This window comes from Barbus barbus (genome assembly GCF_936440315.1).
Source record: "Barbus barbus genome assembly, chromosome: 9".
Lineage (NCBI taxonomy): Eukaryota > Metazoa > Chordata > Actinopteri > Cypriniformes > Cyprinidae > Barbus > Barbus barbus.
The window spans coordinates 2,183,808-2,210,322 of NC_136737.1; the positions used below are offsets into that span (position 1 = coordinate 2,183,808).

At 35.5% G+C, this 26,515-nt stretch overlaps 2 protein-coding genes across 7 annotated transcripts in view; one reads left to right on the plus strand and one right to left on the minus strand.

The window, feature by feature from the left end:
* Window positions 1-14,153, minus strand: part of LOC306874479 (NACHT, LRR and PYD domains-containing protein 3-like) — a 181,004-nt gene extending 166,851 nt beyond the window's left edge. For 2 of the 6 annotated variants that reach the window (XM_079424565.1, XM_079424567.1), the window contains exons 1-13: window positions 13,855-14,153; window positions 13,494-13,598; window positions 12,346-12,438; window positions 11,880-11,984; window positions 11,610-11,694; window positions 11,172-11,367; window positions 9,261-11,079; window positions 8,377-8,547; window positions 7,677-7,850; window positions 4,190-4,363; window positions 3,052-3,222; window positions 2,074-2,247; window positions 1,319-1,492 (exon numbers count right to left, since the gene is read on the minus strand). In XM_079424565.1, the coding sequence (XP_079280691.1) occupies window positions 1,319-1,492; window positions 2,074-2,247; window positions 3,052-3,222; window positions 4,190-4,363; window positions 7,677-7,850; window positions 8,377-8,547; window positions 9,261-11,079; window positions 11,172-11,367; window positions 11,610-11,694; window positions 11,880-11,984; window positions 12,346-12,438; window positions 13,494-13,537 (3,380 nt within the window). In that variant the 5' untranslated portion in view covers window positions 13,538-13,598; window positions 13,855-14,153. Of the gene's footprint in view, window positions 1-1,314; window positions 1,493-2,073; window positions 2,248-3,051; window positions 3,223-4,189; window positions 4,364-7,676; window positions 7,851-8,376; window positions 8,548-9,260; window positions 11,080-11,171; window positions 11,368-11,609; window positions 11,695-11,879; window positions 11,985-12,345; window positions 12,439-13,493; window positions 13,599-13,854 lie in introns of all 6 variants that reach the window. The other 4 variants (XR_013784624.1, XM_079424566.1, XM_079424569.1 and 1 more) reach the window with 4 other exon arrangements.
* LOC306874493 (uncharacterized protein) overlaps window positions 1-26,515 on the plus strand; it is a 419,619-nt gene that overhangs the window by 14,640 nt on the left and 378,464 nt on the right. The window lies entirely within an intron of this gene.

A 26,515-nucleotide genomic window follows, 5' to 3' on the forward strand; every position in this document is an offset into this window, starting at 1 on the left:
ATGTGAACTCGTCATTGATCAAATATAATGTGAACTCGTCATTGATCAAATATAATGTGAACTCATCATTGATCAAATATAATGTGAACTCGTCATTGATCAAATATAATGTGAACTCGTCATTGATCAAATATAATGTGAACTCGTCATTGATCAAATATAATGTGAACTCATCATTGATCAAATATAATGTGAACTCGTCATTGATCAAATATAATGTGAACTCATCATTGATCAAATATAATGTGAACTCGTCATTGATCAAATATAATGTGAACTCGTCATTGATCAAATATAATGTGAACTCGTCATTGATCAAATATAATGTGAACTCATCATTGATCAAATATAATGTGAACTCGTCATTGATCAAATATAATGTGAACTCGTCATTGATCAAATATAATGTGAACTCGTCATTGATCAAATATAATGTGAACTCATCATTGATCAAATATAATGTGAACTCATCATTGATCAAATATAATGTGAACTCGTCATTGATCAAATATAATGTGAACTCGTCATTGATCAAATATAATGTGAACTCGTCATTGATCAAATATAATGTGAACTCGTCATTGATCAAATATAATGTGAACTCGTCATTGATCAAATATAATGTGAACTCGTCATTGATCAAATATAATGTGAACTCGTCATTGATCAAATATAATGTGAACTCGTCATTGATCAAATATAATGTGAACTCGTCATTGATCAAATATAATGTGAACTCGTCATTGATCAAATATAATGTGAACTCATCATTGATCAAATATAATGTGAACTCATCATTGATCAAATATAATGTGAACTCATCATTGATCAAATATAATGTGAACTCATCATTGATCAAATATAATGTGAACTCGTCATTGATCAAATATAATGTGAACTCGTCATTGATCAAATATAATGTGAACTCGTCATTGATCAAATATAATGTGAACTCGTCATTGATCAAATATAATGTGAACTCGTCATTGATCAAATATAATGTGAACTCATCATTGATCAAATATAATGTGAACTCGTCATTGATCAAATATAATGTGAACTCGTCATTGATCAAATATAATGTGAACTCGTCATTGATCAAATATAATGTGAACTCGTCATTGATCAAATATAATGTGAACTCATCATTGATCAAATATAATGTGAACTCATCATTGATAAAATATAATGTGAACTCGTCATTGATCAAATATAAAGTGAACTCAGACTCATCATGAGATATTGAGTATAAAGTGTTTGGGTTTAAACTGTTGAAGTGATTTTCATCATTTTATTCTTGTATGTGAATGTTACTGACCTCAATGTCTCCAGTTTACAGTGTGAATCCTTCAGTACGTCACATAAGTGATTCACTCCTGTGTTTTTTATTTGATTCCCGCTCAGGTCCAGTTCTCTCAGGTGTGATGGGTTTGATTTCAGAGCTGAAGTCAGGATGAGACACTGTTTCTCTGTAATACTGCATCCACACAGACTGAAGACAGAAAGAGATAAGACAATGAATCAGACAAGTGTCAAGTTCATGTGAGAGTAATTCATCATGTGTTAATATCATACAGTACAATAATCAGAACATTGCCAAAAACTTTATTATATGACCATAAACAAAAACAGAAGAAACAAAGATTAACAAAGTAGATTAAGATATAGGATCAACTATAAAACTACTTAAAAATAACATTAACAGACCTGCCAACCTTTAACATTTTTTTGAGTACAATTTGTGTGATTCTCCCACGAAACAAAATAATGTGACAAAATATCATTGCTGCAGTCTATTTAAAAGTGTTTAATTTGAATAAATGATTAAACATTTAAATGAATATGTATTTCTAATATATTTAGTTCATATTAAAATGATGAAAAAGTGGTTTGAAAGAATGATTTAATGTCTCACTCATAAATACTTCACTTGTTTCTTTACTGGATGAATCAGTTTTTAAACAAATCTCTTGATTCAATCACACACTAACTCTAGTTTTATGTTTGTTTGCATAATAATAATAATAATAATAATAATAATAATAAAAACAAAAAGAGTATAATGATACTAACTGTAGTTTCTGCAGCTTGAATTGTGTGTTCATCAGTAGATCACTGAGGTTTTTCACTCCAGAGTCTCCGAGTTTATTCCCGCTCAGGTTCAGTTCTCTCAGGTGTGATGGGTTTGATTTCAGAGCTGAAGTCACAGCAGAACATCCTTCATCTGTCAAATAACAGTATCTTAACCTACATTGAGAGAAAGAGAGAAGAGAGAAGAAAACTATTTAATAAAGTCACAATGTCTTAATAAAACAAAAAACAGAGGAAGAGTGCCCAAATACCTTTGGATCATTTTCCACAATTTGGTCTTTAAAACAGAAAAACAAACAGGGATGGGCAGTATTTCAAATACATGGATTTAAATACTATTTTCTATTTAAATACCTTTGAAAAAAAAATCTAATGTATTTTGTATTTAAATACATTTAATCCTAATATTTTTGTATTTTCAAAATACATAAACTAAGTTTTTCCAATCAGCCTCTTTATTAGACGTTGTTTCATAAATGGACAATTTTTATGATGTAGGCCGAAAATGAGCTTCCCCTCTTTGAAAGACCAGCAGTCGCCACTGGTTGACACCTATCTCATCATTCACAGTGCTATCTTCACAGTTAGTGTTGGGTGCTGCCCCTTTAAGAACGTTGTTTCAGTAGATCACGTGATCGTTAGAAAAACAAAACACACTGATAGTAAAAAGCCATGCTGTTCTCGTGTTGAAGCTTGCTGAACTTCTAGAACAATTCCAGATTTAATTTATAACTTAAACTATATATTCCCAGCGTGGGGAGTAATTCTTGTTTTAGGTGTATAGATAGTTTTCTGAGCTATTGCTATGTAGATTGCTATTAGCGATTAGCGCCTAAACGGTTAATATATACGCTTGTGTTTGCTGTTTGTGTAGACATATGTTGTTTTATTATGCTGTTTAAATATTCGTGCAATATGCTGCATAGTCATGTGACTCATGAAATGATGTAAGATACTCACTTCAGTGTGTTGAGTGTACAGTGTTTATCCTGCAGTAGAGCAGCGATCTGATTCACTCGTGTGTCTCCTAGTTCATGTTCACTCAGATTCAGCTCTCTCAGGAGTAACGGGTTTTTACCCACAATTCCAGTCACATACTGACAGGCTTCATCTGCAGCAGGACTCAAAACCCTGCAGAAGAGAAGATGAAGCAGGATTCAATTCAATGTGCATCGCATCACAAAACATTTAAAGATTATCAAACATTGTTTGTAACGAAAAGCTCTAGTTTAAGTTTAAACAGCTGAACAAATATACAAATATATATTTTAAGAAAGACAAAAGTAAATTCTTTAAAAGAAACTCATGGGCAAAAGCTCACTAGATCATGATTCTCAAAATTCTCAAAGATATTTCTGGCTTTAAGCAGGAGACGAGGAAAGTTAGCAAAGGGATAACTATCTTGTGACAGCTAAGCATTCATAGCCATATATTTAGTTGATCTTTTGATGCTGGCTCTTCCTATTATTATGTAGCAGAATTCACCAAACACTGGATTGCTGATCCACTAACAGGAACATGATCTGGGTTTAGATCATCTCTGGATAGTTTTATTAACTGATGTCTGTGTTGATGCAACAGTAATTCTGCTCATTATGAGAGAACTGCAGGTTCAGACCTGTGTGTGTGTGTGTGTGTGTGTGTGAGAGAGTGTGAGTGTGTGTGTGTGTGTGTGTGTGCCAAATTATCCTGACACACATCACATGTTTGTGGCCTGTTATAGATCTGCTGTAGTAGATCTACAGTGTTGTAAATCTGAGCTTGATGGAAATTAATGTGCAGTGCATTCAGTAACATTTAAACAATCAGGATAATAAATCACACTGAATATTCTTTCATAAGAAATGTCCACAATAACACGATCATAAATGATAATTATTGAGGCACCAAAATACTGAATATCAGCACATCTAGTGACACAAAATATCTGATTAACCTGTAACTTTTAACACAACTAAACTGTGGTGACATTTATCATCAAAACAACAGCAGCTGCAGCATCTGTATCTTACTGAATTAGTGAAATATAATAATATTTATGTATAATAAATAATTGACATGCGTATCATTTATTTAGTATTATTTCATGACGTCTCACCTCAGTGTCTTCAGTTGACAGTTTGGATCCTGTAGTAAATCACTGAGCTGCTTCACTCCTGATTGTCCAGGATCATTTCCTGTGAGATCCAGCTCTATCAGGTGTGAAGGGTTTGATCTCAGAGCTGAAGCCAGAGCTTTATAACCTTCTTCAGTGATACTGCAGTTTGAAAGCCTAGAACAGAAATTAAAATGTAACATTCAACAGATTAATGAGCTATTCCAGAAATATCCTTTACAATATTAATCTATACAGTGAATTATTTTTGTTCCGTGTCAGTTTACTGTGCAATTTAGTGTACAACTGAATCTAAAAGGCCTAGAGACCTTTAATATTTTACACATCAGCTCACCTGAGAACACTTCAGGTTACAGTTACTGAAAGGGTCATGAACTGAGAAATTAATTTCTCTTGATCACTCTGCTCTCAATCAACCGACCAACCAAACTCTGCTCCTTCAGGAAGATCACAACGGCCTTGTTCATGCGCAAGGCAGAAACTATATTCTCAAATCCAATTTGTTCACCAACCGGGACAAGTACATCTTCCACTGATGCATCAGCAACAGGTACACACCTTACTCCATGACGGAGTGAGAGAGAGGAATCCCACCCACTCGAGTGAGCCTCCATTCTCACACCCCGCCACTAGACAACCAAAATCAATCAAACTAAAAAAATAAAATAAAAATAAAAGTGTATTCTGTATTTATCCAGCGGTGACGGGGGTGGGGGGTGTATTGGTACAGTGGTTAACCAGAAAAATTAAAAATGGCACGTCATGCCGAAAGGTTGTCGACCTCTGTTCTAGACTGAAGAAAATATAATATGTACTACAGGATTTTGGCCTGAATGGACCCTTTTCACAGTATAGTTGGGTAAAGTTCTATATTGGTGAACGCAAACTACAACAAATGCAAGTTTTGCATTTTCATTTTCCACAATTGTAAGAAGAAAAATCCATGTTAGTATTTCTGTGACTTTACAAAAGAGAGAAATAGAGTCAACATTGACTGCATTGGTCAGAACAGAGAAAAATGTCTCATTTGACATCACTCCCTCGGCTGGTGTATTAGAAACACTCACACAACAGCGTTAACTAGTTTTCTGTCATTTAATACCAAGGGAACACAAAGCGCAGTGTTAAAAATACACGTTTTTTTCTTGAAATGAAAATATATTAAATAACTTTGGAAACGCATCATCACAGGTTGTGTAAAGGGTCATGACCTCGCTGTCACCACTGTGCTTCAATCATAAAATGACACAACCATGGCCGGATATATGTTTGTTTGATTTGTTCAGTTAAATACCAGTCAGAAATTATTAGACACATTTCCACTGCGGACGCAAGGACTAAACGGGTCAGCCGGGGCTAACAGCTTCCAGCTAAGAACTTCGAGCCATAATCAAACAGCATAAACTAGCATTTATGATTATTTCACATAGAAGGCCACACATATTGAATTGCATCTGCGCCGATTAATTTATGATCACATGACTACTTTAAACAGCTCCATTAAGGCTTTAGCCCCAAAGAGCACACATATAGAAATATAATGATAAATTATCATATGTTCTCGCCTCGTTTCTGTACAGAGGATGATTCTGTATTATATTAATGTTTCATTATACGATCTGAAGAGTTTTGAGCTCTCTCTCCCATCTCACTGCCATCACACATAGTGGGGCGGAAATGTCATCAAAATGATGTTAAAAAATATAAATAGCCATTTAATGAGTTTCTGTTTTTAATAACATATATGCTGTAGGATAGCGATCCTCAAATCTGGCTCACGAGATCTACTTTCCTGCAGAGTTTAGCTCCAACCCTGATCAAACACATCTACCTGTGATTTTCTAATGATCCTGAAGACATTGATCAGCAGCTCAGACGTGTTTGATTAGGGTTAGAGCTAAACTCTGCAGGAAAGAGGATCTCACGAGTCAGATTTGAGGATCGCTGCTATAGGAGTTAGTGTATCACACAAACAAGAATCATGTTTTTCTGAATATCTGCACAAATCACAAATGTACAATAAACAAGTTACTGAGTAACTTTCAGACACAAATCTCCATTTTATAAACAGAACAAACAGGAGAACCGCTGCATCTCTGAGCGGCACAGTGTTTTGTCCTCAGTGTTACATGGACCAGTCAATTATTCAAAGTACAGTTGTATGCAAAGTTAGTTATTTTCATTTTTGCAATCATTTAATATTTCTACATTACAAAGTTATAGTTATACTTAACAGAATTTATTCAAAATCCATCTATGGATTTTGTTGATAGTGATTTAATTTGATTGTTAATAGCCATTATTCCCCCACTTGCATCGTTAAACCATTGTTCTCATCAAAATACTGTTCATTCATCTTTTCAAAACTTTGTGTTGTACTCTTTCATGTTGCTCCTTTACCCTAGACGGGGCATAACAGATTGAATTTGATTAAATTTAATAATCTGGCATAAGAGGACACTGCTATGACCCGTGTTGGGGAAAGTTACTTTTAAAAGTAATGCATTACAATATTGCATTACTCCCTAAAAAATTAACTAATTACGTTACTTGGCTACTTTTTATGGAAAGCAATGCGTTACGTTACTTTTGCATTACTTTTTAAATATGAGCAGGGCTTGATTGTTTTTAATACAAGAAGTTCTAATTATAGCAAATATAAAAGCACTTTCACACCAAAAAGTGTAATGAATAAACCTCAGGATGAAGGAGGAGTAAATTCACGTCTGTAAAGTAGAACGCAGGAGAAGAAGGTTCAACACTCTTCAGCAATAAACAACAATGAAGCACAATTGATAATTTATCTAAAGTCATTTTTGCTTATTAGTCTGGTTGAACTGGATCAAAGGTTAGCAGCAAAGACATTAATAAAATGGGATTAGATACATTTGTGTTATTTAACATCTAATTATTGAAGGTTTGAGTCATATTCTGAATTTGCATTTCACGGTTTTAAATCATTTTGATGAATACTAAATGTGTTTTTTTGTGAGTGCGATGAATTAATGCACATCTACATTTAGTCTAGAACTACAGTAAGAGCATGTTCACAGCGCACTGTCAGTCAATTAATGGGGAAAAGTAACTCAGAAATTATGTTGTAAATTAAAAAGCAATGCGTTACTTTACTAGTTACTTGAAAAAAGTAATACTACGTAACTCACGTTAATTGTAATGCTTTAACCCCAACACTGGATGACGACGAGATATATATATATATATTTTATAATACTAATACAACTCTGGCTTTTTTGACAAGCTCCTTCTGTGATACAGTTGTTATTCAGACTGCATAAAGAGAAAACAGAAGATGAAGTAAACTTCATTTCAGAAATAAACTTGGTGAAAAACAACATCTGACTCCGAAACACTGTGAAAGGGATGGATTTACAAACTGGATTAATGAAATATTCTTTATAAATAAATTGCCTGCATATCATTTATTTAGTATTATTTCATGACGTCTCACCTCAGTGTCTTCAGTTGACAGTTTGGATCCTGTAGTAAATCACTGAGCTGCTTCACTCCTGATTGTCCAGGATCATTTCCTGTGAGATCCAGCTCTATCAGGTGTGAAGGGTTTGATCTCAGAGCTGAAGCCAGAGCTTTATAACCTTCTTCCGTGATCCTGCAGTCTGAAAGCCTAGAACAGAAATTAAAATGTAACATTCAACAGATTAATGAGCTATTCCAGAAATAACCTTTACAATATTAATCTATAAAGTAAATTATTTTTGTTCCTTGTTAGTTGTTCCTACTGTGCAATTTAGTGTACAACTGAATAAAAAAGGCCTAGAGACCTTTAAAATTTTACTCATCAGCTCACCTGAGAACACTTCAGGTTACAGTTACTGAAAGAGGTCATGAACTGAGAAATTAATTTCGGTTTCGGTGACACCATATCATTAAAAAAAAAACAAAAAAAACAATCCTTCTGGTTTTATTCATCTTATTTCTTCCTTTTTATTCTATGCTGTACAGCACTTTGGTCAACTTTGGTTGTTTTTAAAGGTGCTTTACAAATAAATATTGTATTGTATTGAATTGTATTAATATGCAAAACTGTTCGCCAATCATAGCAGTGGGCAATCTGTGGCAAATTATCTAGGTCCATGTTAACAGATGGATCTGAATTCTATCCAAACACTAGGGATTGTCACAAAACTTACCTCAGTATCTCTAACTTGCAATTTATATTCTTTAGTCCAGTGCAGAGCAGCTTCACTCCTGAATCCTGCAGATTATTATTGTTCATGTTCAGTTCTTTCAGGTTGGTATCTGATCCAAGAACTGTAGCCAGAGCTGGACAGCTTTTGTCTGTTAAGCCACAATCATTTAGCCTACAAGATAAATAAGTCAAATCACAGAGTTAGATACATATAATATATTTGTTAAATACAAAAATTAAATTAATATCAATAATTTTTACATGAGCAGTACATATACTGCATATATATTAGAATTGTATTTATTCAAATCTCCTAGATAAAACAAACTAGCTTGCTTGAATAAAACCTAAAATATGTAAATGAATAATATGTTTATATCATTAATGATAATGAGTTATACATTTAAAAGTGCTGCTCTATTATCTTGATGAGTGTCTTGAGGTGGAAAATCTGGAGGTTAATAATTTATGCATTGAGGTTATGCAAGAGTATATGTCCTTTATACCAGAAGTTTAAGAAGCTGAACTGCATATTTGAGTAAAAATAACTATCTGAAACAATGTGTTTTATAATAACATGATGTGCTTCTTCTGCAGCTAACTAAACAGCTTGTTTTGCTGAAAAGAGAAATTTCAACATAAAACACATGTGAATCTAATAAAAAACATTGCACTGCACTTTAATTCCAAAGGACTGCAATTTTTAAAGAAAAAAAGTCGAAACAAAAGGTTATGATTTAACCCTAAAAGAGATATATACTTATAATTGGTATATGGTTAATAATCACTACAGATCAGGGGTGTCCAAACCTGCTATGAATCACTGTAGATAAATGCAATTTTAAGATGACAACAAAACATGACAAAATATATGAAATAACTTACAGAGCTCTTTTAGAGGTTTTGATGACTGCTGATAGTCTAATGAGACACTCGTCTGATTTCTTGAATTTCTGAAGCTCAAACTCCTCCAGCTCCTCCTCTGATGTCAACAACACAAAGGCCAAAGCAGACCACTGGGCAGGTGAAAGATCAGCAGATGACAGACTTCCTTTGCTAAGGTGGGTCTGAATCTCTTTCACCAGAGTTTGGTCGTTCAGTTCATTCAGACAGTAGAACAGATTGATGGATCTCTCTGGAGACAGATTACCTGCAAATTTCTGCTTGATGTACCGAACTATTTCATTTTTGCTCTGGTCATTGGCGTCTTCCTGCATCAACAGACCCTGTAAGAGTCGCTGATTGGACTGGAGTGACAAACCAAGGAGGAATCGAAGAAAAAGATCCAGGTGTCCATTATCACTCTCAAGTGCCTTGTCCACTGCAGTCTTGAGCAAATCAATCATGCTTTTGTTTTCCTGTTCTGTAGAGTCTTGATCAAACCCATATTTCTTGTTGATGTCTAGAAACAGATGTGCATAAATGGCTGCAATAAACTCTTGAATGCTCAAGTGAACGAAGCAGTACATGGTTCCCAGAACGATCCCTGTTTCCTCCTTAAAGATCTGGGTACACATGCCTGAGTACACCGATGCCTTATAGACGTCAATACCACAGGCTTCCAGATCTGTGTCATAGAAGATCACATTGTTTCTCTCCAGCTGATGAAATGCCAGTTTCCCCAGTGAAAAGATGGCATCTTTATCCCAGGAAACATCTGGTGTATATTCTCCATCATACTTTCGTCTGCTCTGCTGGATCTGAAATCTGAGGAAGTGTGTGTACATTTGTGTCAGAGTCTTAGGAGTGTCTTCAGTATTTGACTCCTGCAGTGTTTTGGAGGAATCTTCAGCCTGATTATTTATCACATTATTTCTTTTCTCCTCTAAAATGTTCTGGAGAACAGTGGCTGAAATCCAGCAGAAGACTGGGATGTGGCACATGATAAAGAGACTCTTTGATTGTTTAACATGAGCAATGATTTCTTTGGCCAGATTCTCATCCATTAATCTTTTTCTGAAGTACTCCTCCTTTTGAGCATCATTGAATCCTCGTATCTCTGTCAGCCGGTCGATACAATCAGGAGGAATCTTACTGGCAGCTGCTGGTCTGGTTGTGATCCAGATGAGAGCAGAAGGAAGCAGATTTCCCTTGATGAGGTTTGTGAGGAGAACATCCAGAGAGGCTGGTGATGATACATCAGACCACGTCTCATTATCCTTAAAGTTTACAGGAAGTCGACATTCATCCAATCCATCAAGAATGAACAGGATGTTTTGGTTCCTTCTTGTAAGGTTTAGTCCTTTTGTCTCTGGGAAAAACTGAGTTATAAGGTCCATCAAACTTAGTTTTTCTTGTCCCTTTAAGTTCATCTCTCTAAATGGAAGAGGAAATATGAAGCTGATATCTTGATTTTCTTTTCCTTCGGCCCAATCCAGAACAAACTTCTGCACAGAGACTGATTTTCCGATGCCAGCAACTCCTTTTGTCAGTACAGTTCTGATCTGCTTGTCTTGTTCAGGTGCTTCAAACAAATGTTTGCACTCAACCTGTATCTCCTGTGATTCATGACGTCTGGAAGTAACTTCAATCTGTCTTACCTCATGTTCAGTATTGACCTGTTCACTACAACCCTGAGTGATATAGAGATCTGTGTAGATGTTATTCAGAAGTGTGGAGTCACCTTGCTTTGCAATTCCTTCAAACACACATTGATACTTCTTCTTTAGGCTACATTTTAGCTGATGAATGAAGATCAGCTCATCTAAATAGAAACAAAAATACAGATATTTTAAAACTTATTTTCTCTCCTACATTTATAAATGGCAGTCTGACAGATGATCAAGAGTCTCTTACCTTCTAGAGTATCAGCAGCTTCATCTTGCTTCATCTCTCTCAGGAAGTAGAGCGTGAGATCAAGAGCTGCTTCTTTGATTCTGGATCTATTCTCATTAAAATCCTTTGCGAAGTATTGCAAGTCCTCTTTTTGTAATATTTTCTTAAACTTTTCCAGTTCTTTCTTTAGAAATTTGATCATTTTGCTCTCAAGATCCTACAAAGCAAAACAAAAAAATCATCTATATTTGGTCAAAATTATTTATTCAGTAATTAAAAATATTCATAATAAAGCTGAGACAAATGTTAATTAGCTCTAAATATTAATAATAGGTTTTTATTCTTATTTTATGGGTTTTTAAAAAGAGAAATTAGAAATAAAAGTTCTGTCACAATCTTATTCAATAACATATTTGTTTATTATAATTATTAAATATTATTGAAAATGTGTTTTATTACCTGGAAGATCTGCAGGAGACTGTCTGTAAAATGCTTGTGGTTCCTGTGAGACTGTAAATCTGGATCTAATGTTTCATCCTGAAGCCTGATAGTAAATGAAATAAATCAAAATACTGCGTTTTTAGGACAAATATGACCAAAATATCTTTTAAGCATTTTTAGAAAAGAGAAAAACAATACTTTTATCAATTTTTGAACTATAAGTTTTATAATAAATATTCACTGATACACTTTCTGACAGAAAATAAGAAATAGAAACACATCAAATACCTTTTGATTTGTGATGTTGTTTCTTCACTGAAGTATGGTGCTATATCCTTTGACCGGTCACTCTTCACAGACACAGAGCTGGACACATGTGATCCTGATCTTACACTAATGACACAAAGAACAAAACACTTTACTACAGGAGCTCCTTCAGTCTCATTTAAAGAGCTTTACTGTTGAGGATGGTAATTAAACACAGTATAGACATGCATTTGTCCATCTATGACTATGAATATATGGAAAAACATTCATGTTTGGCTGCATGATCTATTTTCCAAAGTTAATTTGGTTAAACATGGTTAATTTTCCATGGCTGCTTGAGTAATTGTGTTACTGGAACGAAGCTCCAGACCGAGTTCAATAAAGAGGAAATCAGTGATTTATTGTTTTATTTCATTCATTTCTATCACAAGCATCTTAGTGGGGAAATAAGCCAACACAATATTATAATGTCAAAGATAATAAATACCTTTTGATAGATGTTTTCTTCTCACTGAAGTTTGGCATGTCATCATTCTTTGACCAGTCACTCTTCACAGACACATGTGAGCCTGATCTTACACTAATGACACAAAGAGAGAAGAGAAACTTCACTACAGGAGGTTCATCTGTGTTTTATATTGACACACATTCTCTCCAGTCCTTCACAGAATCGTTTGCAGAGTTTTAAAGATAGCAGTCATTCTTGTTTACAGACTTACATTTGTTTAACAATTTCTGTAAAGTACTTAAAATGTGAGACTAAATATATTTGTACAAATATATGACTGATCTAATTTTTCATGTTTTGACTGAAGTGGAGAGCAGAAACATCAGCGCTACACAGTTCTGTTAGCATACTTCAGTTAAAGGACCATATGACGCTATTTTAAAAGTTCAACACTTTGTTTATTGTGTGTAATAATAACAGTAATAATGTTGTTGTAATAATTACTGTATCCGTTTGACCCCGAGTCCAAGTCTGAGCTGAACGTTTCACAGAAGTAAGATTTTATTTTGTAACTCTCTTATCTTTCAGATACAATCTCATAAAGTTATAATGTTTCTTCTTCACTGTAACAACTTTATGCCCTGAAGAGCCAACATCAAATACAGTAATTTAGGTGTGGTTTACTGTATTTTATTTACAGTTTATTTAGGTGTGTATAGCTGATGTTGTGGAGAAAATGCACTGCAGCTCATAAAGCGTGCTGAACACAAGCTAACCTTTGGGTCGTACGGCTCAGGAACAGCATTATAAATAAATCTTAACCACTGATTCCAAACAAAGAGGGTTTGCTTTCGCATCCAAACACACAGCGTCTCCACAACATGACGACAACACTACAACTCACTGAAGCCTCGTCTTCTCTTTGTGTTTACCTTTGAACAGCATTACGCTAATATTTCACATTGTGATGCAGACATTTGAGAAAGTAATATCTGGACTTCAGTCAGGCATTTTAGGCATTTCTGGATCAGTGTTCTCTGTTAGACAGAATAAATCACTTTGCAGGAGACTAAGACCTTTGTATCTTTGAAGATCTTACACAAACAGATACATTACACACTAAAGAGGAAACATGAGAAACTCCAGCAGTGTTTAAAATGATTCTCTGAAAGCAGACTCAGTCTTACCTCTGTTTCTGTGAGAGACTCATCTTTCCTCGCTCCTCTGACATACTGCAGCTAAACTGTTATTGATCAGCACTAATGAGACAACAATCTGCTGTTCAGTATGACCTGGAGATGATGGATATTAATCAGATCAATCAATATGTTGAGTTAGCAGCAACAGCAACAAAAAACACTAGAAAATAAAGTGAGTAACAAACAAATGCACTCATGTAGAATAACCACATGATCTTGATGAGAAATGGCTGGATTAACAATACTTTCGATTTCGCTTCACAGAAACAACAGAATAAAACAGAAGCAGAAATACAGAAAAACCTTCAGAAACACATTCACTTTCAATAAACCCTTTCTGAAAACTTACTTGCAGTCTTGTCCACTAAGAAGATAATTTATAAGTATATGAAACGCTCATTGTTCTGTGCTTTAGGCCTGTAGCTTGATATCAATTAATTCTCATATCTCTCAAACGGATTGGATTAAATATACAGAAACAATGCCCGCGAGAGTTAAAATTAGTAGCGTCTGTGCTAAAGTTGTGTCTATAAAAATGTTTTCTAGGACATGGCATGGATCAAATCCAACGAGCAACGCTTTCTCTTGCTATCTGCGTATTTCTCGTGTTTACTTTCGTTTTCTTTTTCTTCTTCTTCTTCTGGTATTAATGGCGGTTGGCAGAGCAACTAAACTGGTGCAGTCCCGCCACCTGCTGGATAGGAGTGTGGAGCGCATAATGTTTAGGAAGAACTAAATAATACTACAATCTCTTCAATTCTATTCATCAATCTTGTTTCTTTTAAGAAAATAATGAATTAATTTAATATTCTTGATTGCTTTGGGCCATTTCCTAACATAACCTGAGGTGACAAATGATTTATTCCCAAGGATCTGAACACTTGAATTAGTATAAATCTGTCTCTTTCATAAGCATCACACTATAAGAACATGCTCTATTGATTCAGCCGGACCACATTTATCACACTTTCCCCATTCTGTGTAGGCTCTGATTTAACAAACGCATCCTTGACATTAAAACCTCATCTTTTCTTTTGCCATACTTTCTTCTTTCTAGACCTACTTTCTCTTGAATGAGATATAAGTGTCTATCTTCTGCTCCACTATCCCACTCCTTCTGCCATTTCTTTCTTATTAACCCTTTTACTTCTGTTGTAATGTCCATTTGAACATGTTTCAAGCCTGTTTGGCCAGATGGTCTGCTCCTCATCTCCTTCCACACCCATGTCTGATGGACCCACATGAAGTTTACTATTAGTCCGGATTGACTTATTCTTTATAAACTCTGCATCACTTCAAATATCATATCTGGTAACAAGCTATTTAAAACTGAAAGGGAGACTGATCTTATTGGTTGTACTTCTTCTATCCACTGAAGAGCTATGAATATTGCTATAATCTCTGTAGTAAAAACAGAAATATGATCTGAAATCTTTTTGAAATGTTGACTTTGAGTTGTGGAATATAAACTGCTGCAGCGGTGAATCCAGATTCAGGATCTTTAGAGCCATCCGTCTATATCTTTACTGTGCTATATCACTGTAAAAACTAATCTATAGAATTTACCCAATAAATGTGAGGTAACAATTTGCATCGACTTTGGTGGGGTAGATTTAATCCCATATATTGAGTATAAACTATCTGAAGTAAAAAGCTATTAAATACTTGCATAAATTGGGTAACAATACCTCACATTTATGTATATATTCAACAGCTACTTACTCATTAAAATTAGGTAAAAATTATCTCTTCAAATCAAAGTTAATTAATATCAGTTAATAACAATTACTTATTCAGAGAAGGTAAAATGTACCCCCCACAATAAAGACATTCAGATGGTTCATCAGATCAATGTTTATAATCCAAAAAATCCTATGAAACACTCAAAATTTTAGCTTTACACAACATTTCAAGTAATGAACCTGTTTTATTACTCGTTGATCTATCAAATGTTGTTTCAATAATGTTGGATAATAAAACATATCCCTGTTTTAGGACATCCAGATCAGAGCGGAAAAGAGAAGTGAGGAGAGAAGGGCGCAGAGAAGAGAAAATGAAAGGAAAAGTGAGGAGATCAGAGCAGTGCTGGATGTCCAATCACATTAAGATTTTCTTGTATCTAAACTCTTAGAATAAACTCTTTGTGTCTCTTCAGATTTACACAAAAGTGAGTGACCAAATCTGTGGTCCAGGTACATTCATATAACAAATAACCGAACAGCCTTGTTTATATGCAGCAATGATGCACCAAATTATCAAAAAACACAGAATAAAGTGCTAAATAAAGTACAACAGCTTCACACAACAATGAACGAATTGACTTGTTTTTGAGCTTGCTCTCACTCTCAAAGATAGGATGAGAATAAAAGAAACAAACAAATGGGGAGGGAAAGAGGGTAGAAGGAGAGCTCAAAATTCGAGAGAGAGAGAGAGAGAGAGAGAGAGTGGATGGATCTGTGTCTGTGTGTGGAGCAAATAAGGGAAAAGAAGAAAAATATAAAACTACACTCCATTACAACTCCATTAAAAGTATGTCCAGACAAAAGATCCTCTTCGAACAAGAGGGGAAATGTGTGTCTACTGCATGAGCTTATTTTTGAGGCTGTGGACCTTTTTCAGTAGTTTTGCCCAGTCAATTTCCAAAAAATGTTTTTGAAAAGCTTCAAACGTGTTCTTCAGCTCCTTTGGATATTCGATGTTGATTGCATAAATGAGTCCCATCAGCAGTATGCATGCCTTTGTTCGGCTTCCACATCCTTCCATCACTTGGTTTCCCTCGATCACAATAGACAAATCTGATGGATCCTCCTCAGCCATGACATTGTGCTTCACAATCACCTTCATCGTTTTGTCTGTGTAGTCCTCACATTCCTACATGTTAAAAAGAAACAAACAAAAAGCATACACATTTTTATTTTATTGAGAAACATGAGAAATTATGTTATTAATGTAGTTATTAGTAGTGATCAGTGGTGGAAAGAGTACTGGAAATTACATTGCTGCAATAATAGAGAATGTGAAGCTGCCGTCATGCCGTGTTGAGTTCTGGGAAACTGCTTTGTTTATCCGTCATACTGGGAGGATTACGCTGCCTCTGCTATTGAGTTCAAGGCAGTATTTTGATTTTCTGTCGTGATTGTGGAAACTGTCACCATTGTTAGTCATTCATGCTGCATGGAGAACTGCAAAAGTAACTCTGATCATCGTTCTGATAGAAAACTGGACAATGCGGTGTATTTTTTCACAAAGGGAAGCAGGTCGCGGAGATAGAAGATGCTGGATAGTAAATCTATTAATAATGTCACTTTATAAATCTTAAGATTATCATGCAAAGCGATAAAATAGCTTCTCTTCCCTGCAAACGATCCAATGAAGAACGTGAATAACTTAAAGGCAAAAACAAAGCAAAAGATGAGCAGGTATCCGTATTAATTTCAGCATTTGTAGCAGAGGATGGTCTTCTCAAAGACGCCCAGCTTGACGTAGCTTCACATTCTCTATACTTCATTATTGTCTATTCTGTATTATTACACTCTTGATATTACATGCTCTTATTCAACTATTGTTATTCATTTATGTATTATGGTATTATACATATAATTAGTGCTATTATAAATCTAATACATCACTTATGTTATTGTACTCGCTTTTAATATTATTCACTTGACTTCAACTTGTACTACATATGCTTTTTAATATCACATACACTTGTACTTTATGTTTACTGTGTACTGTATCAGTGCATATTAGTTTACCGCTGTAACTGTAATTCTTACTGGAACCATAAAGCATTAGTTACATTAGTTATTGTTTGTTGTGGAGTTTATATCTGTATAGAGTGCTATCAAAATAACAAGTAATGTCACTTTTTGATTTGTATTTGCTGGTTTTATTCAGTTTTCTCAATGATGGTAACTTATTAGTGCTTAAAGATGTATTATTTGATTTTTTCCAGTATTAAAGTGAATGAGCTGTGTTCTGACCTGAGGCACGAGAAAAGATCAAATGTTGGGGTTGAAGACCAGCAGCGAAACAACTTAATTTAATTTAATATACATTAAAATTACATTACATATGATGTCAGTTATACTACATTAATATTAGAATTGTTAACGGAAAAAAATCAACCAAATCAACAGCATAAGTCAAGACAATCTGAAGGTTAAAATGCAATTGTTAAGGTTGAAAAGTGGTCATATGAGTGGGGCTTTCATCTATCTATTGAAAAGACACAATTTATATGTTTTTCCAAAAAAAGAACGAACCCTACTATAGATCTTAAACAGTATGGGCAGCATCTTAAGCAAGTTGATAGTATAAGATATTTGGGGGTATGGTTTGACGTTAAGCTAAATTTTAAAACGCACATTCAGAAAATGATAGATAAGTGCAAAAAAGGTATAAATATACTGAAGTGTTTAGCAGGGTTTAGCTGGGGAGCATCAGTCATGTCCCTGAAAAGGATTTATACTGCACTGATTCGTTCTGTTTTTGATTATGGAAGCATAGTTTATAGTTCAACAACTAAAACTTTAATGCAAGAACTAGATAGAGTACAGGCCAAGGCACTTCGAATATGCTGTGGTGCGTTTAGGACAACAGCTATTCCTTCATTACAAATAGAAGTAGGAGAAATGCCTTTAGACCTAAGGCCATTAAAACTATCCATGTCTTCCTGGACAAATCTGCAAGGTCATGAAGAAACACACCCCACAAAGCAGGTGTTATTAGATTGCTGGGAGTATGGGCGCCCATCATGCAGTTTTGGGTGGCATGGGAATAGGCGGGCAAAGGATATGGAAACTGACAGCATTGCGTGTTGCAAAACTGTTAGTACACCAACAATCCCACCATGGATGTTTTGTTCTCCCAGGGTAGATTTGGAAGTTAATAATATAATTAAATCAGGGATATATCAAAAAGTTCAGCAATATATTGACATAAATTATGATGTTCAGATGTTCACAGACGCATCAAAAGATCAGACTGGGAAAACAGGGGTTGCAGTCCACATTTTAAAGTATAATGTTAATATTAAAAAAAGGACAACAGGCCATTTTTACAGCAGAAATGTTAGCAATAATTCTGGCTTTACAATGGGTGGAAGAAGTAAAACCCAATAAGCTGATCATCTGTTCAGACTCAATGTCCTCACTAGCATGCATTCAGAGTGGAAAGTCTATATGTAGACAGGATCTACTAGATGAAATGAATCAACTCATGTTTAAAAGTAACCAACAGAGCATAAGCGTAGTATTTCTATGGGTTCCTGCACACAAGGGAGTGGAGGGGAACGAGAAGGCAGACATGCTGGCGAAGGAAGCTGTTACATCAGAACTGGTTGAACTGGATATCAAATTAAGCAGGTCAGAAATTAAAAGTATTATTAAGGACAAAATTAACAGAATGTGGCAGGAGAGATGGGATAAGGAGGTAAAAGGCAGACATTTGTATAAAATACACAAAGAGGTTACAGCTAGTAAAATCAGTGGATTGGAAAGGCAGGAGGAAACATGGTTTAGCAGACTGAGGATGGGACATACAAGTTTAAATAGTGGATTACATATTATAGGGAAACATCAGACTGGAGTATGCACAAATTGTGGAGTAATAGAAAATGTAAAACACATACTTCTAGATTGAACACAATACACCAGAGAAAGGGAAAAAATGAAGAGAGCGGTAAAGAAAGACTTAACAATGGAAAATTGATTGAGTATAACCAGCACACAGTCTACAGTTAGGGCGGTTATAACTTTTCTTAAAGAAACCCAACTAGCAAGTATAATTTAGTAGTTTTTTCCTGGAGGTTGAGGAGCTCAGGGTGGAAGCTGGAGGAGCTGAACACGCAAAGCTTGGGCTTTGGTCCTATAGGATGTTAACGGGTTTTTTTTTTTTATGATGACGTCCCAATGTGATCACACCTCAGCCCAGTAGATGGCGGTAATGCACAATGATTGCAAGCTGCCAATAAAATTTACAGAAGAAGAAGAAAAAGAAAGAGTCGAAGCTGTGATAGCTCTGTCGGCTAACTTGAAATGCTACTACTACATTCCGTGGATGCTTATTGATATATAAGTGTGTTATGGACTAAATACTTCGCTGAATTGGATTGTATGGACCCTTTACAGTGTAACCAAACCATTTGTGTTGGAATGTAATGGATCAGTGGAGGAACAGAAGGCTTCAAAGGTGAGTTTCTTCCAGTTTGTGTTTGTTTATTTGGCTGTTGGTGGTCTGACAAAGACACAGATTATATCCGCTGTGTTGATTGTATCCTAAAATCGAATCACAAGAATCTCAGCTTTCCAAAGATATGTAACATGTTTAACTTTCTTTGTTTTTGGAGTTAGACCGAAGACATTTGCAGTTGTACAAACATTATACAAAATAGCCTCTCTATATTAACTATATTAGGAATACACTTAATAACAGTGTTTATCCTCCAGCTCTCTTGTTCTTCTGTATATGGAGATGTGAATTGGCGTAAAGCTTGGCGAACAGTAGACAAATTCTATATTAACAACAAAGTAAAAGAGGTTTCTTTTAAAATAATGCATAGAATATATCCAGTAAAACCTGTGCTGGAGCGCTTTAAATTAGAAATTGATTACTCTTGTGTTTTCTGCTCACAAGTTAATGTCTTAATCGGCCGATTTTGTTACTGTGCTATTTAATAGTGTTTTCACTATATTTTGTATTTTAATATCCAGTACAGAGTTTGTTATACGGCTCGTTCAGTGAATCTCCGTAACAATGATTCTGTTCAAATCCCTATAAAATCATACACGAGTCCCTTTGAGCTAAATTAAACTATTTCTTTAAATTACATATTAATATTACGTTGTTATTACGTTACATCATACAATTGTTAATTTTAATGGGGAAGTTTCATATTCATAAACGGAAGCGGTCAGGCTCCAAACCAAACTTTTCTCATTTCATAAATGATTTCAAGCTGTACTGTAAGGTCCTGTGTAATTGCACAAGTATAAAGGCTATTAGAACTCATAATATTGTAAGCAGGTATGCTATTGTATAGGGGGACGCCCCAAAAGGTTTTATTTATTTTAATGATTTATTTATTTTCTTCATGTTTCATTATATTGATGTTGTTTTCTATGTTGTCCTTTGCAACTGAATATTTCTCATTGTGTTCCAACCCTGGTGAAAATCAATAGATCCTGTTTTCACCTCATTCATTATGCTGATGACTTCAGATCTGTTAATTGCCACATTAAGCTCATTTTATTGCTGTCAACAGAACAGACTTAAGCAAACAACACAATCAGTTATTGTGGCATTACAAGATATATATAAGTATCATAATGGCATTTATTTAATGAATCTGTGATTAACTGTTAAAACTAAAACATACAAAAACAAATTGATTGATTAATTATATTTCCATGTTTATTCCTTCATTGTTTCTTTTTCTTACTTTCTTACCCCCCCCCCCCAACTTTTATACATCTTTAAATTGATATAAGTTGTGATTTATAAAACACTTTAACTTAAATGTTACTTCACTAGGTGGATAGATTGGGGAACATTAATATTTAAAATGGGTAAATTATTACACAAATAATCTAGATCTGCTCCTCCTTCAGTGAAGCTCCTCCCACAACAAGCACACCTCCAGTGAAGCTCCTCCCACAACAAGCACACCTCCAGTGAAGCTCCTCCCACAACAAGCACACCTTCAGTGAAGCTCCTCCCACAACAAGCACACCTTCAGTGAAGCTCCTCCCACAACAAGCACACCTTCAGTGAAGCTCCTCCCACAACAAGCACACCTTCAGTGAAGCTCCTCCCACTGCAGTTCAGCAATAAATGCTGGAATATTCTCATCAGTCTACAAGTGAAGACGAGCATCAGAGCATCAGGAAGAAGTGAAATCTGCAGAGACAGAGTTTATTGAAGGACAGAGAGAACATGAGAGATCCAGAACCCTGCAGAATGAAACACACTGAAGAACAAACAGGTTGGTGTTTATTCTTCATCCTTCATCAGTGAGACTGAAGAACATTTAAAGTTATCAGCAGTTCATCAGATTTAGTGTTTATTGCAGAAAAATACTCTAGGAGTTGTAAAAAATGAAGAAGAAAAAAAGTCCAATAAATAATATAGGGGAGACTTTCTATCTCCAGGATACAAAATAGGCACTAAAACTAAAATGTTCAAATGATGTCACTTCCTGGATGTTGCCATTAAAAAGAAAATGCTTTAAAAAGGACAAAATAAATGGAAATCGTGCTGAGTGAAAAATATTGGCCAGTTTTAGTTTAAAATAATTAATTTAATTTTTTTTTCAAATGATGTCACTTCCTGGATGTTGCCTTTAAAAAAAAAAGAAAAAAAAATATTTTGTTTTAAAAAGGAAGAAATTGAATGAAAAATATGCTGTAACAGCGAAAAATATTGGTCAGTTTATTAGTTTAAAATAGTTATTAATTACATAAGTTTTTATTACAGTATATTAATGCTAATATTATGTTTATAATATTATAATTGTGGAGTAGATCAAGCATCGAATAGTTCTCACTACAGAAACATTGGATTAGACTCTGTATTTCTAATATAGATTATTGTATCTTATTTTGTAAAAATGTCACAAAATGATTATAATTTGGTGTAGTCATTAACTGCTTTCACTTCACATTTCTCTGAATTTTTTATTATTTAATTATATTGTAACCTATTTTAACTTTAATTTCAGATCTAATGGAGGAGATACAACATCATGTCAAAACTGGAGAAAAAACTCGCTCACAGACTGAAAGAGTTTCTTTACTGAAAAGAAGAGACAAGAAAAGTTTCACCTGCTCTCAGTGTGGACAGAGTCTGACAAGCAAACAGAATCTCAATGTTCACATGAGGATCCACACTGGAGAGAAACCATTCACATGTGATCAGTGCGGGAAGAGTTTCACACTATCATCAACCCTTAAGAGACACATGATCATCCACACTGGAGAGAAACTGTATGAATGTGATCAATGTGGAAAAACATTTTTGAGGGCTTCATACCTGAAGAGTCACCTGAAAGTTCATTCAAAGGAGAAACCACATTCATGTTCTTTCTGTGGAAAGAGTTTTTCAGAACTGCAGAGTTTAAAACTACATCAGAAGATACACACTGGTGTGAGAGAATATATGTGCTTTGAGTGTGAAAAGACTTTTATTACAGCTGAAGAATTGAAACAGCACCAGAGGATCCACACTGGAGAGAAACCTTACAAGTGTTCACACTGCAACAAGAGATTCAGTCGGTCAGGAGACCTGAAATCACATGAGAGGATCCACACTGGAGAGAAACCGTATCACTGCACTGCATGCGGGAAGAGTTTCACTCAATCATCTTCTCTTCAGAGACATAAAATAAACAATCACAGTAAGTAGTTTACCGTCAGGTTCAGTGCCTTCAAGTGCTACACCGCATCTCTTCCATATTAATCTGTCATAAGAAACATGATCTAAATGTCACAGTGAATAAAGTTCATCTTCAAGACCAGCAGTTTCTGTGAGATTCAGATCAACTCAAAGATGGAGTTCCTCCCCAAAGAACAATATCTACATTTTATTACTGTGTACAATTTTGCTTTATGATATAAATTACATTATTATGCTTTATTACGAGTTTCTTCATGTTCAAAATGTTCTTGTTCACTAAACTGAAAAAGAGGCTGATTTGTTTTTAATTTCATCTTCGCTGTTGTTTTTAAAATAATTAGTTATTCTTCTGCTTTGGGTGTGTTTTACAAAATGCAGGAGTAAGATATTCTGTCATGTAGGTTTGAATCTGATCCATCTTCACTTTTATTCACTTGAGATGGTTTATATCTTGTTAGTCAATAAAGAGAGACATCTGTCTTTTACTTTATATTTGCTTCAAGTATTAAAGGATTAGTAAATTATTATTAGTAAAGGATTATTATTAAAGGATGACACTTTTAAAAAAACTTTTGCTGATAATTTACTCACCCCCATGTCATCCAAGATGTCCATGTCTTTCTTTCTTCAGTCGAAAAGAAATTAAGGTTTTTGATGAAAACATTTCTCCATATAATGGACTTCATTGGGACCCAAATGGTTCAAGGTCCAAATGACAGTTTCAGTGCAGCTTCAAAGGGCTTTAAACGATACCAGACGATGAATAAGGGTGTTATCTAGTGAAACGCAATTACGTAGAAAAGGTCACGCTTGATGTAGGCGGAAGTACCGAGTCAGTGTTTACAAATGTGCAGAAGGAGGACCATATACACATATTCAAATGTCTTTGTGTCAGTTTATCGTTTAAAATGCCCATTTCGTGTGCGTATCCTGGGTGTTTTAATATTAAAAAGCCTAAAAGAAAATTTTGGATTTCACGTCAACCGTGACCTTTTAAACGTAATTGCGTATTACGTGACGTCACGAACGCGCATCACAGAACAGAGCAAGGCGAGCATTTGTGCTTATAAAACTTAAACTTTTTTATTTATTTTTGAAATGACCGATCGTTTCGCTAGATAAGACCCAAATGAATAATTTCATAATTTTAGTTACAGACTGTCTGTCTGTGTCAGCAACAGTTTGAACATTATTTTAGTTTGATACGTTTTATAGTACTGTGTAGTTTGCAGAATTTGGTGCGTAGATTTGGTTGGTCAGAATTAGGTTTTTATTTTGTCCGATCCACCCAAACACAATTTGAGTGGATAGGACAGTATAATTTTGGGTGATTGGGACCGTGCTTAAAGGCATTGCTAATTAAGAAAATGATTGACCTTGTAATAGAGATTGTATATGCTTTGTATGCCCTAAATTTGTGCAAGCCCTAATCAGCCACAAAAATATTCATGAACTAGATTTTGCTAAAATGAAAAATGTGAAATATAAGCATTCTCAAAAACAGAAGCATTATAGATAAATATATATATAATTTATTTATTTATTGCTTTTTTTATTGTTTTTAACTGTTTTCAATGACTTTTGGACTTCAAGCTGTTGAAATGTGTGGATTATGGATGGATTTATAAACTGAGAAATAAAGTTGAACAGAAATAAATATGGACTCTTAATGATGATGAACAGTAAAGGAAACATTGCATATACAATTATATCAAAGTATGAACTAACTTGTGCAATAAAGTAAATATGCTTACAATAGCCTAAATCAATGAACAAGTGTGCTGTCCCAATCAGCCAAATATTACCAGAAAATCTTTTTTGGTTCAGTTTATAGAAAAGTGTACGTCACACATCCTTTCATTTTAATAATATAACATTGTCTCCTCCTCAAATGGGTAGTTAGCATCTTCAGTATTATGTTTTTAATTTATGGCAAGACACCTTGCAGAAGGCGGAAATTCAAAAACTGTTCCAACCACCCTTAAAAATATCTAAAAACAGATTTGTTCACTAGAGCCTTTCTTTTCTTTTTGTATATTAGTTTTAACATACACTGGTTATTGTAATTTGCTTTACTTTATCTATTTTATGTTTGTATTTTGTTCTTTTCTGTGAATGCACACATGCATCTCTCTGTAAAGCACTTTGTAAACACTTTTAAAAGGTGCTATTAAAAATAAAGCTTTAACCAATCAGACGTCCACGACTGACCGATGGAAATACTATGTAAAATCTAATTGGCTGAGAGGAATCTGCACCTGGAATTCTTTTGACAATCAAAGATGGATCCTTAATTTCTTTCCAGTTTAATAATATTTAACATTGTTAATCAAATGTACATTAGAAATGGCTAGAAATTGGGTGTTTGGATGATTTTACGTATAAATAACCTCTGTCCAACTGCTTGGTCAAACCCTTCTGAGCGATTTATCTAAAAACAACATATTATAGCCTGTGGCTCTGAAGACTTCATAGAAAATATCAATTTTATGCCATATGTTAGATACCTCAACTGAATTTAAAATCATTGCAATAAATTCTCAGTTGGTATGATAGCAATAATAAGTAATAAGCACAAGACAGTGGTCTGGCCATATCTCTAACACCAGAGGTCAGTCTCGAGAGACTGATTCCCTTAGTAGATCATCTGGCGGCCTGGCAGCGGCTGCCAGACGTGTCTCTTTGGGTCCTGCGGACGGTAGAGCGTGGTTATTCCATCCAGTTCGATGGCCCACCTCCGCCGTTCAACGGGGTTTGCGTGACTACGGTCCGCCCCGAGCAGGCTCTGGTTCTGGAACAAGAAGTCGAGAATTTAGTGAGGAAGGAAGCCATCGAGTTGGTTCCTCCTCACGAGACTCGCGCCGGCTTCTACAGCCGATACTTCATTGTTCCAAAGAAGGATGGAGGGCTGAGGCCCATATTGGATCTGCGAGCTCTGAACCGCTCAGTCAGAAAGCTGAAGTTCAAGATGCTTACAGTCAGGCAGATTATATCTCAGATCAGGTCCGAGGACTGGTTTGTCTCGATAGATCTCAAAGATGCCTATTTCCATATATCCATCCTTCCCTCTCACAGGAAGTTCCTGAGGTTCGCTTTCGGGGGCAAAGCGTATCAGTATCGGGTTCTTCCTTTCGGCCTAGCACTCTCACCCCGCACTTTCACCAAGTGTGTGGATGCGGCACTGGTCCCGTTGCGACTGCAGGGCATCCGCATACTCAATTACATCGACGATTGGTTGATTCTCGCTCAGACAGAGCAGTTGGCGGTTCGGCATCGAGATGTCGTTCTCGCCCACATGAGAGAGCTGGGGTTGAGACTCAACGCCAAGAAAAGTGTGCTGTCTCCAGTTCAGAGAACCACTTATCTAGGCGTGGTGTGGGATTCGACCACGATGCAGGCATGTTTGACCCCTGCTCGGATCGAGTCGATCCTCACGGCAGTCAGGAGAGTGCGTCAAGGCAGTAGTCAGTACTGAGGTCGCGCCCCTTGTACAAGCTGGCGCACCAGATCCTGGTGTGGGCCCAGGGCAAGCTCCTATCCTTGAGAGCTGTTCACATCCCTGGGCATCTCAACGTGGGAGCAGACGTTCTGTCGAGGCAGGGGCTGAGGCCCGGGGA